The sequence below is a fragment of the Anabas testudineus genome, chromosome 8, assembly GCF_900324465.2.
Source record: "Anabas testudineus chromosome 8, fAnaTes1.2, whole genome shotgun sequence".
NCBI classification, from domain to species: domain Eukaryota; kingdom Metazoa; phylum Chordata; class Actinopteri; order Anabantiformes; family Anabantidae; genus Anabas; species Anabas testudineus.
Genome location: NC_046617.1, coordinates 9,528,527 through 9,541,191, shown reverse-complemented (window position 1 = coordinate 9,541,191; position 12,665 = coordinate 9,528,527). Strand labels below are relative to the sequence as shown.

Sequence of the window (12,665 nt, the reverse complement as noted above, 5' to 3'; positions counted from 1 at the left end):
ACATATTTAAAGCTATTTAAATTAAAATTAGGTTCGGTAAAAGAGAACTTTGCAATTAGCATGTTATTAACATAAGAAATGTTAGTGCCTGTGAAGGCCTTTTTAAGACATCCTAATAAACAAATCACCAGATAATCTGCGACCTGCTGATGTCAAGCACCAGAGGGACGAGCAGACAGGTTAGACCGGGTTAGACTCTTCGTTACACCATAAAAACTGTATCTTTCTGCAACATGTACCAGTTATGATGACTACAGTTGTGTATGCGATCACACTGATATTTAGGATTTTTCTCTGTTCTTCAGTAAACTTGATTTTGTTTCGTCAGTACTTTCACTGTAAATGACCATTACTGTGTAAATCACGGCACAGGCAAACTGTCACCTCAATAAAAGAAGCTTGAAGGAAAGCGTCTCTGTGTTTTGGCACAACAATGGGTCACGGTTAAGTCACATAAAGACTAGCACAGCATGTTTTAATGTATAAAGTTAAACTTTTATTTTTTATAGGCATACACTGTACATAGCAGTAAACTCCATTTTGTTGCTCTCTATTGAGAAAGATCTCGTTTCAATGTGGGCTTTGATGTTTGTAAATGAAAAACAATGAATAACAAATCTAGACACATAGAAAATAAAGAGAAGATGGTAAATGATATTTTATATTCACATGTGGGGGACTATTATTTGGTCAAACACTGCTAATTTTGCTTTTCCCACTGTTCCAACCTTTTCTCTTGAGGCTAGAACAGTTCTGTTTACTGTGCAACGCATCCACACGGTTGAGCCTTTTTCTGCGTGGACTCACTTGGCACTTTTTGAAAAGGAAGACATTTATTCTGTGACTCATTTATTTATTAATTATTCGCCTTACAAAACGTGAAGGCTTCAAGATCATGTAAACATGACGATACATGTTTGATGTGCATATCCTTGCTCAAAGTACCAACAGAATGGGGTGATGTGTAGAATGAGAAAATAAAAAAAAAGGGATGAGATCAACTTCACCATCGTCTACAGGTTACATTCAGTCAGTCGGTTTCTCGTCTGGTTGCCTATTTTTGCAGAACAACATTTTAAATGCACAATAACTTATTTTTACCATAAAGATGTGGTGGCACTGCTAGCCACTGAAAAGGTTCACAGAGGAACATACCAAGCTGTCAAACCTGATCAAGTTTTTCTGAACAGCCAGAGGGTAACATCACACTACAATACTGAGTGACTGCAAGAGCAGCGTCTGACTGAAGCTAATGTTGTGGCTACTGTAACATGTTTAATGGTTCGTTTATCCAAGACACAATACATGCATTTCACTGATCGCCATTGGGTACGATGTAAAACTTGCATTACGTATTGAGAGGTCAAACAAAAGCCGGTGTATTAGTACAGTAACAAAACTGCAGACAGAGTAACACACTGAATGATGGGGATATGGATTAATAGTATTTCCACTTTAAATAGTTTAGTTTCATAAGCTGGCCATATACAGCCTTGCAGGTATGTGGATGGGTTTGGGCAGATGATTTGGGGGAGTGCTGATGGCTGTCACTGGAGGAGGTGGAACGTTGTCTGCAGAGAAGGACCACCTGCAAACAGCGCGCAGCTATTTTCTATTTTTGGAAGTGCAGCAGAGAGGGCAGAAACAATGACTGTTCACAGGAACTTGTCAGCTAGATATGATGCTGCAGAGAAGGACAAAAGCATTAGTGGGTGGCTGAGGAGCAGGAACAGGTTATGGAGGTAGGCAGCAGGTGTCGCTAAGTCATTTCTACCTCCCTCTCTATCCCAACATATTTGAGGGCATCGGCCTGGCTGTATCTGTGGGAAGATGTGAAGAAGTAAAGAGTCTGTGTTAGCATACAGTGTCTGCTGAAACCGGGAATTCAGCCGCATTGCACAGCAGGCTTGTTTTTTCTTTATTTTATTTTATTTTACTTTGAAGCTGATGGAGAGTCACAAAAAGGCCTGTGACTCTACCTGTAGTCAAAGAAGAGCTCCTCTCCTTGCAGGATAGCTCGTTTGGCAAAGATACCAATGCGGTGGTCTCCGTTCACCATTACCACTGCAATAACAGCAAACATACCAACAGCTTTTGTTCCACAACAAACACACTAAAATCATATTTGAGTTCATAACACAAAAAAAGCAACTCAGTCCTACCTTTTGCGTAGCAGTTGGGATTAACAGAGTGATTCGCAAAGCGGATTTTGTTCCCCTTTCGTGTGGCATCCACAACAAAGTCTAAGAGACATAGATTTTATAATAGATTCCTTAATATGCTGAAATAGTGGTAGTGTGCTTTGCAATTAGATTAAGCATGGAGAATACTTGCCATTGTTCAAATTGAAGAGGAAACTAGACATGTATTTGTCATAGATCCTCCCACGTCGGTCTGCCTCATCCTGGGAGATCAGCTGCTCATGCACACACACATGCATAATAAACACTGTAAGTGCAAAACTTCAATCAAGCTGAGAGTTCATAAACAAAATCATTCTTATCGACTAAACTGCATATACTTGCCTCTCCACAGTACTCCGAGATGAACTCATTCTTCTGAACAGGCTCTTTGATGAAGGTGCCCCACCCGGCGACATCTGATGGAGCCAACAGCAGGTGCTGAAGGAGAAATCAGATGGAGGTTAGAAAAGGTGTATCCAGAATAACAGAATATCAGATTACAAATAATAAACTATCAGTGCCACCCACTGTCCTCGTGTACCTTTTTTAGGCCTCTCTGGATGCTGCAGTTCTTGCAGGAAACCACTTTGCTGTCCCAGTGATCCGCAGCGCCACACGTCATGCACAGATCTGGGTCGCACTCCCTCACGGCCAGGTAGCACGGACACTGTTTTGTGTTACACTGCGTCTTACACCGGCAGCCTGGGAAGCGGTTCTGACCTGGAAAACGTTTAGACACACACCTGTGCTGAAGAAGGTTTATGAGCAAACTGCACCAGTGCAGAAATCCAATCCATCATCTGACTTGGCAGAACACAATATGATCGCGATAAATAATTCTGTCTCTAAACACAATAGCAGCACAGACACTGAAGGGCTGAGTAATGCTGAAAAAAAAAATATCATCAGTCAGAGACCTCTGCTGGCAGATGAGCCAAAATACAATTTTGCAGGGTGTAACGTAACACCCTCTGGGCAGATGAATAGAAGGATCAGGAAAGAATAACTGAAATGTCTTCCCAGCAGCCTCCGCTTGGGGAAAACTGTCCATAACAAGCGCTTCAAACAGCATTTGCCTTCCCTGTCGTGCCATTTTAACCTCCCACTCCCCGGCTGTGTGGGTTTTATGTGTCTGTATCATCAAGCATTGTTTAACTGGAGCTGTCTGACTCATACTGATGTTGGAGATGATGTTGTGTATTAGGCACAGAGCCTGTCAAATCCCTTTGATTTCTCTCCAAGTCTTTAGAGCACACACATGTGGGAGCTGCTTCCTGTTTGGACCTAGCTCTCCTCGGCTACGGGAAAAGAAGAGGTAACAGTCGGGTCAAAAAGAGGGAGGGGGGGGGGGAGGTGACTGAACCACAACAGATGAACAAATGGGGCAAAACAGTCTTTTCAAAACCATAGCAAAATGTTTACCTTGTCTTTTCCTTTTTCTTTTGGGTGTAAACTCTCCGGAGAGCAAAATACAAAATGCATTCCTCCACCATGTGGCCATTTTTAAAAACAGAATTGAGGATTTGTTTCTGCTGCAATGAATGCCTCATTCTGTGTTAAACAGACACCTACCTATCCCTACTAGAGGACAGTTTTTCCCCTGACCAGTGCCAGAACACTGCAGAATGCAGTCTCTAATGCAGAAAATGTGGTGACGAAAGCCCAATGGGCTTCTATTGGTTTTTGTGTTTGTGTAAGGAAGAGGTTAGCATATATTATGTGAGAGATGAATGATAAAGGTGACTCACACTCGTGCTCACACTGGCAGAACTTCTCACAGAAATTCTGGGTCATTACACAAGGGCAGGAACTGTCACATGGATGGTCAGGGTGGTCACATGGCTGGTAGTTGTACACCTGATTGGACGAATTATCTGGAGTAACAGAGGTCAACACTCTCAGACTGGCACAGTAAAGGCAAAAGTGTAATAGTAGTGACGCTGTGATGTTGTATTGTGAAATGAGCATACCTTTCTTTAGCTGAATCTTTGCCCATAACCTGCCAAAACAAACACAAATTAGTCAGCTTTTTCAAAAACCTTCCAACTTCCATCTATTTAGTAAATTAAAAAAAAAGCTCAAATTCAGTGCTGAAACTGTGCTGAAAACTTTTGTCTCTGCATGAACATGTGTTCATCTTATGCTATGATCAAGTTTCCATTACACAACAAAAGGTGGCAAAGAGAGGGAGAATAACTGCTGATTTCATGCCTGTGTTTTCTTTTCTTCTTTTGGGGCGAGATGCCGCCATCCTCCAAAGGAACACGATGGATCAGAACCTCCTTCACAGCAAACTCGTACACCTGTGGAGCGACGAAAACGATATGAACAATAACACCGCACGGAGGTCCCAAATGTACTCTGCTGTGATGAAATTCTGTTCCCTTCGTCGGTATTATGTTGTGTAACGTGGTGCCACTCAAGCTGAAAAGCACATCGATGCAATTACGCCACAGAACATCCTGCCCTCTCCTCTGCTATCAAAACTCCACTGCAGAGGCCAGACGCACACATGCATCTGAGCACGCACGCACACACACACACACACACACACACACACACACACACAACCACTTCAGGCTGCCAAAACCCTGATTTGGCCTCTTCCCTAGGACATAGAAATGCATAATGATTGCAGCTGGTTTCAGCATTTCCACTCAGCGAAACAGTGGGAGGGGCCCTCTGGATACCAGCAGGGCCAAGACATACAGGCTAATATGGATTCTGGATTCATCTGGCTGTAAGACAAGAGGCCCCATAAGGACTGGATGTAGAGAGGCGAGGCTCTCAGATCAAGATTCGCTTTACCTGTTCCTTTTAATGGTGCATCACATGTATGCTCGCTTGAAAGTTTAGAAAAGCGCTGGAACCTAAAAAAGCTGAATTCTTCACTGTTCTTCTTACGCACATGATGCTCAGTTGACTTTAGTCTGGGAATAACGAAGGCTGAGTGACTACATTATGAGAGATGTCACATCTGGTAAGCATCCGTGCTTAAAGTGCCACATGCCATTTCTCTCTGTAGTCGGCCTAATTATCCACACCATAAAACCGCAGGCACAGGTTGCATGTGTTAGTACATTTACACTGACGTAAATGCAACCGAAATGCGTGTGCTTTTTTATTTCAAAACAACCATGTACCATTTTAAGAAAATATTGCGCTCAGTTCGTTATTCAACGTTTAAACACCACATTTTACAGCTAATATAGCTATAAAGAAACAGATGATGCCGCTTGTTATTCACAACTGTGGTACATTTACTGCTTTCTCACTAACATTAAGAGCTCATTTCTCATAAATCCTTTCATCTTTCTGTCCTGTTTGTCACTCTCTTCCCATCACCTTGTTTGATCCCTGTTCTTTTTCTTTCTTGCCCTACTAAAGTTCAGATTGTTTAAAATCCATTTCAAGCCTTTTATCTTATTTCAGCATCTGGCATTTTAAATGTGAACTGCACTGGTCAGTCTGCTTACAGGCCCTGAATTATTCGTAGTACGTACATTGTTAGTAAGAGAACAATTTGTAACATGGTGAATGTTGTATCTTCTGTTTTTGGAACCTGCTGCAAGGTGTGTGAGCATTTTACCTCTTTGCAGTTCTTGGTACCAATGAGACGGGCGATGGAGCAGAAGTTGTTGAAATATGTGCCGTGCAGCACCCTGAACAGTGACTCCTCTGCCCCGCTCCACTGGACCACACAGCACGCCTGCTGCTCCCCATCTTCATCCCCTGGGCGCAGCTTGGTGGGAGTCTGACACCGAGAATTCCCCTCTGTTTCACGAACACAAACATGGGGACACAGACACCGAGACACGCACTTGTGTCACTGACTAACTGAGTCTGAGCAGAAAGTTTGTTGCATGTTTTTTTGAAACTACACACATGGAGCAACACATACACAACAATGCACTCAACACCCCACTGTTATCTGCTTATGCTTTTTATCTTCATGCACCTCAGCAGTGCTAATGCAATTCATCCTACACTGACACACATACTATAATTTCTGGATGCCTTTTTTGTGTATCTGGATGTGCACACAGACACATACAAAAAAGGGAACACAGGCTTTGATTTAGCTTTTTTGGATATTCAAGACTGATGCTGTACACCCACAGCTCAAGGCAGAGAGCTGAATGTTGCTTGGCAACAGGGTGAATGCAGCATTGCTGTGGCCACATGCTCCAGCTCTGAGTATCTTTATTAATCTGTTCAACAATCTGTTTTTTCCACATTATCTCAACACGTGTGAGAGTGACTGCTGAGTCACTGGCTGAGCATGAGCTGTTTCTCAAACTAATAGAGACTTCCACTGAGGCTGTGATGGCAATGAGCAGCAACTTGAGAGCACTGGTGGGGTGGTGGAGAACATAAAGAGCCTGAGGAGATTTCTCTTATTTCCCTCCTGCAGCTCCCTACATGAAGATGTCAAAAGAGGAAAAAAACCACAGTAGGAGCAGTAGGAGAAGGAACAAAGTGTTTATATTGGGTCTGAAGCATGCAAAACTAATGGTTGGTTTGTTTTGCTTGGAGAAAGAGACCCGATATTGAGAGGAGATGGAAGAAGGGGGACAAGAGGAGAGCGCTGCAGTCAGTCAGCCACACAGCTTTCCAGAAAGAGGGAATCTAGGGGAAGTTATGGTAAATGTTGCACCCACTCACTAAGTCATACAGTGACTCAGAGTCTCAGTAACACGTTGAAATAACGGTGCCTATGCTGTGTTCAGGTCTTACAACCTTAAATGTATTACCAGATGTTTTACATTTCCTTTAAAGCAGAGTAGAGTATGGAAATCCCCAAACAATAAACTTTTCAGAAATAATGCTAAATTATTAGTTATAAGTACAATGAAACTGCCCCTGTGTGATTATTCCTACCTGACGAGGAGGTCGTCTCATGGTCACTGTCGTCCTTATTTCCTTCCTCAGCAGACCCAGATGGTCCAGGGCAGCTGGAGCTGGTGGGACGCTGCTGTCTCCGCCGCCTGCGAGACCTCTGTGATCGTAACATGTTCTGATAGACAAACTCTTTCGCCCCTTTCTTCAGAAGACGCACACAAAACAAACAACATACAGTGAGTATCACAACCTACTGAAGGCATTAATAGGCTACATGACTGTGCCATACCTGTAACAGAAAGCAGTCTACGCCACATGGTTCCGTCTCCATGCGGATCTCCTTACTCTTCCTCTTGTAAACATTGGGTGTAGTATGAAAAGCTTTATGAACAGAAACAAACTTTTTTAAAAAAATCTTTCTAATGTACATTAGGTAGTGACAATTAAGCAAATACAACACTCAAAACACAAAGAAGGAGCTTGGAAGTCATGGCCTAATCGACGTAGACGTATCACAATCTCAGTGGGACTCAAACCTAAACTAAAATGAACCAGCAGTAGAGATGATAATGAACTAAAGTCAAGGCCTTACGGTGGAGAAAACAGTCGTATTTGAAGCAACGTCTGCAGAAAAGCGTGTGGAAGGAGTGTAACGACTGCTCCCGCTGCACAGACTTTGCAAAAGGTCCATCCAGGCTGGGGGTACACAAGGGAGGCAACTTTACCGGGTTGGGCGGCTCCAAGAGGTCCTTGTACCTGTGGGAGGTGAGGGTGAAAGTTAAAGTAGTGAAAGTCTTTTGTGTAACCGTGTTAGTTTATTCATTTCAAGGTGGTATCCGGTGAAATTGAATTTTTCTTTATAAGTTAAGTTCTTTCACATGCTGATGCAACTGCTCCTTTGAGTCGGAGAGCCTGAGAGGGAGCCACCATTATTACTTTCCTCCCTGACAACTTGCGTCTCCATGGTGAACACTAAGCAACGGCCTGTTCTGCATTGTGTGCATGGATCCCCGGTTCCACTGCCCTTTTCTTACTTTTCCTTGAGCTCCTCCGTGGTGCCCTTGTACGGGAACATGGAGGCAATGGCTGTGAATATCTTATCATTGGGGATCTTCTTGTTGCTGGACAAGTCCCGCACTTGGGAGACAGAAAGACACAGAAAGACACAATGAACACAGTTTGTTATACAAATGAACACATCAGGTTTGGATACAGATAACAAATAAAGCTTATGTAATATGTCCTTTTAAACATTTTGCAACAGTACAGATGTGTTCCCAGTTCTCAAGGCCAGCTTGGGGTAACTTGTTCTTAAAAACAGTTGTCTGTCAAAAACATGTTGGAACCGCAATGTGAACAGTGTCGCTTTCCTTTTTTCCTTTTCAGTACCTTTTAGTCATGTAAGCTTCATCCATGCATGTGTTTGTGTACCAGCAGCTGAAACACTGTGCGCCTAAAGTACAGTAGGTGTGCTTCCATTTCACTATCACTAAGTAGCAGAGTGTGTATACAGCCTAGCCTCCCATAAAGCCTGGTACAAGAGGTCATTAAGTCCTGTAATTAGAGACAGGCCATATCAGTGTCATGGACAAACAGGTTCCCTCACAGTACCCATGCGGGGACACAGGGGCAGCTTTAAAGTAAACAATGCCAGTTCAGGAGCTGCTCTGTTCAGCAGCAGAGCGACCTTGTGGCAGCTGTGCAGTGTAATGAGAGGAACAGTACCAGCCTTGTTGATGCTGCAGCCCTCTTGTTCTCTCACAGCACATGAAGTATGAACACATAAGTGCACAGCTGAAGACTCGCTCACCCTCAGTAGTGCTCCTCCTCTTCCTCTTGATGAACATCACAGTCCCGGCTTTGGTCTCTTCTGAACTCTCCACTGAGCTCCTCCTCATCATTCTTCCCTCTTCCTTCTTCCCAGCCAGCTCTGCCACCGGTGCTGCTTCCTCCTCTTCCTCCTCGTCGTGGTCAGAGTATTGGCTTAAGGCCTCCACCAGCTCTTTAAAGATCTCGTCGCTGATAAACCCACCCTCTAAGACACAGTCAACAGGTAAGAAGCCTGCGCAGAACTCCATGCTAATACATGACATCAGCTTGGCCTAGTTCCCTACTAAAACTGTAATTGATGTGTGTCTCACAGTAAATAAGAGATTTAAAAGGGCAATCTGTGAAGACATCTTGACCACACACCTCGATCACCGTGGACCCCATCATAGTTGTCAATGAGTTCCTCAAGGAAGGCCTCGTCCTGTTCCAGCACCTCGTCGCCCATGTAGGGGATATTGTGAAGGAACGTCTCATCCTCCACCTATGACAGAAAAAAATGTCCATCAAGAAAGTGCACAAAAGGACTGGAACCAAAATAAATGTAAACCATATTGCGACACATCAGCTGTGTGTGAAATTGCTGCTATTCTGTCATCATATCACCCTTCCCAGATGAAAAATGGTCTATTTTTCTTTTTTAAATAAAGCAGAAAACACCCTGGCTAGATATTTCATAAAACAATAATTAAAACATGTTACAGAGGAGCATGTCTATTCCACCATATCCTCAATAATAAACATCCATCCATCCATTATCCGCCGCTTGTCCTCTCAAGAGTCAAGGTGTGCTGGAGCCTGTCCAGCTCTCAGCTGTTGAGCGAGAGGCTGGTTACACCCTGGACAGGTCGCCAGTTTATCACAGGGGCTGACACATAGAAACAGACAACCATTCACACTCACATTCACACCTATGGGCAATTTAGACTCACTAATTATCCTAACATGCATGTCCTTTCACTGAGGGAGGAAGCCAGAGTACCACAAGACAAAGTTATTTATCTCATACCATGAAGTTGTGCTGCAGAGGCGACCAGGAGTACATGAAGGGGATTCCTGCCACTGTTGACATTGTCCTTATGGCAATGGCTTGAGCTTTGAATCCTGGAAAGCCAAACTCCACGGTGCACATCTGTAAGAGAACCCGATGTTGACTGAGGCTGGCAGCAGAGTATTCCTCATTTTTACATGTGAATACACCTGCTGCTCAACCCCCAACAGGGAAATTAAACCCAGGAAACATGATGTAGGGGACCCTGACAGTATGTGGGAGGAAAAAGATGATGTTATCCCCTCAGGCTGTTCACAGTATGAGCGTTCACATGTTAGGCTGCGGTACGATCCATTTCTAGCACAGAGGTTTGTCCTTGGATGTTTAGTAGCACCTGACAACCAGTTGGTAATCAGAGCAGAACAGTGGGGCTGCTGCTGCTGATGATTCATCATGGTGGATATGACATTTGCTCCTGATAATACTGTATTACTAGCTGAACCAGGACAGTCGAGATGAAGATATATGAAGACCGAGCTGAACAGGGCAGGCAGAGTAATATGGAAAGTTATCTGATGCAATAGACATTACTTTCCTCTCTTTAGCACACCGTGCACAAACCTTCTTGTTGGCCAGAGCTCCACCAGACGTTGACAAGGGGATGGACTGAATCCTGAGCTTGGACCACTCTGAGTTCAGCAGATTTGTTTGCTGCTCAATCTTTTGTCTGTTGGACATGAACAATGTCTAGAAACAAACACAAAAAAAGGAGAACATCACACATCCCGACTCACACACACACACACACACACACACACACACACACAGTGAGAGCTGCTAATAAAACATCTCGAGCATGAGCAGAACCGCCAGCGATTGAGTTGACCCACCTTGACCTGCTCTGCTTTTTTAAGGCATTTTAACTGGCGAAGGCGCATATACTCGGACTTGACCCTCCGTCTCCACTCTAGCAGGCTGCGGGAGGGGACGAAGAAGGGAGGCTGAGGTCTTGCAGTTGGCGGGGCAGCACCTGGACCAGGAGCTGGGGCTGCAGTCGCTGATTCCTCCATGACTCTTTAAAAAAAAAAGACAGGAAAGTGGGAAAGCAGTTCCTCATCACGGACTCTCAGGAGGATTAATGTAATTTAAGTAACTGTTTTTTTTTTACAATTTCAATAATATTCCTGCCAGACTTTAGAAAGTGTGAGTGTGGTGAATTTAGCAACTTTCACCTTTTCAAGTTAATAAACACTAGTATGGTCATAACCAATAGTTTTGGTTTAATACGCTTATAATAGTCTCTGTATGTTGTTAATTACTATATAAATATTATTACACTATACACTGAGAACTACTTCCTCCCACTCACAGGTCTCAAACTTCCCCATTCACTTGAACTGGAAGTGAATTTCAAACAGCGCCCCCCTGTGTTCGCAAAACAAAACTGACATCTGATGTTAGCAAAAAAAAAAAAAAAAAAAACACAAGAAGCCTCCGAGTGCTTTAAACTGTGGAGGGTTCAGTGCCTTTAGCCTCTTTCGCAGCATTTAGGTTGCAACTGATCAAATGATGAGCAAACCTACAGATGTACAGCCAGTGAATAGAAACCGTGTGACTTCAACCCCACATCGCTCCGGAGTGGGCGTGCCTCTCCAGAAAAGCAATATGAAGCGGAGCAGAAAAGTGCGTAGTACACTCTGATATATTCCATAAAACCCTCATGAACATCAACTTCTCCTGTCTGAGCGTAAACACAACAAGAACAACAAGTATGACGGCTAAGCCGAGCTGGAGAGACAGAGAGAGAGAGAGAGAGAGAGAGACAGTGCTCCCGTCCGTATTTGCTCAGGACTGCGATTCGTGCACGCGTTTCATGCCACGGCCGTGAAGTGCGCTGCGTCCCGTGTCCGTGGCTCCACACAGTGTCCATTTAAAGGTGGACACCGTCGGGGAGCTGCGCACCGAGCGAGCGCCACGATGACACCGCGTCCATCCACGTCTGAACCCAGTGGCGCAGTTATTAAATACCTTCAAATCCGCGTCTCGCGTCCCGTTTGTTGCGACAGGAGGCTGCAGCGCGACCAAGTCCCTCTGTCCTCTTTTTTTTTTTTTTTTTTTTTCTTAGTAGAGAGATCCGGAGCGATTAAAGGGTGTTTTGGGGTCTGACGCAGATAACGTCTCCGCACGGCGAGGAGGGGATCTCAGAGAAATCCCTGCGTTATCCATGGGCATGGTGCTGGAGGTTGTTGTTGTTGTAGCTTACAAATAGCTGCGCAATTGGTTTGGTTGAACCAACCCGAGCAGGACGGTGACGTCTTTATTATGATCGCTGCCTTTCCTCGTAGCGGAGGGTTTTTTTTTTTTTTTTTTTTTTTACTATTCTGCGTCCTGGGAATAAAAAGTAACGTAGAGTAGCCACGACACATCCATTTACACGCACGCACAGGAACTGATGCAACTGTCCGGAGGGCTAGATCGCCATCTAAATGCGTGAGGGGAATAACGCGCTGTGGGTTTTGATCAGCATTGAAATGTAACGTGGATAAACGCGTGTGCCATATGACTAAATGTAAATGTAACGTTTAAAAAAAAAAAAAAAAAGTTCACAGTAATACTCGATAAAAGCATCAAGGAAGGGAAAAATACAGCATGATCCGATCAACCAGGTGAAACAAACACAATAAATAAACGAAGTGTGACGATAAATGAGGCTGGATTTATCTTTTGAAATAGCATAATGGGAAAAAAATAGTATAGTAGAGCACCACGAAAAAATGTATTGTAGCTATTTCCCGTGAATGTGCATATGATATTTAATATGA

General features: G+C 43.8%; 1 protein-coding gene across 3 annotated transcripts; it reads right to left on the bottom strand.

The window, feature by feature from the left end:
- Positions 1-803: 803 nt before the first annotated feature.
- On the bottom strand, positions 804-12,145 carry ezh1 (enhancer of zeste 1 polycomb repressive complex 2 subunit). Of its 3 annotated transcripts, none has more exons than XM_026361958.1 (20): positions 11,872-12,144; positions 10,734-10,917; positions 10,465-10,590; positions 9,862-9,984; positions 9,219-9,336; positions 8,836-9,060; positions 8,060-8,162; positions 7,618-7,781; positions 7,315-7,406; positions 7,065-7,227; positions 5,773-5,957; positions 4,395-4,486; positions 4,154-4,182; positions 3,932-4,057; positions 2,725-2,903; positions 2,526-2,621; positions 2,335-2,416; positions 2,163-2,243; positions 1,980-2,064; positions 804-1,820 (listed from the first exon to the last, which is right to left on the bottom strand). In XM_026361958.1, exons 2-20 carry the CDS (start codon positions 10,911-10,913, stop codon positions 1,760-1,762), a joined length of 2,310 nt encoding a protein of 769 aa, XP_026217743.1. In that variant the 5' UTR covers positions 10,914-10,917; positions 11,872-12,144; the 3' UTR covers positions 804-1,759. The 3 variants fall into 3 exon arrangements, with proteins under 3 accessions (XP_026217743.1, XP_026217750.1, XP_026217759.1); XM_026361965.1 differs by having other exon boundaries at positions 1,938-2,064; positions 11,872-12,143; XM_026361974.1 differs by lacking the exons at positions 804-1,820; positions 1,980-2,064; positions 2,163-2,243 and having other exon boundaries at positions 2,335-2,448; positions 11,872-12,145.
- Positions 12,146-12,665: the final 520 nt, after the last annotated feature.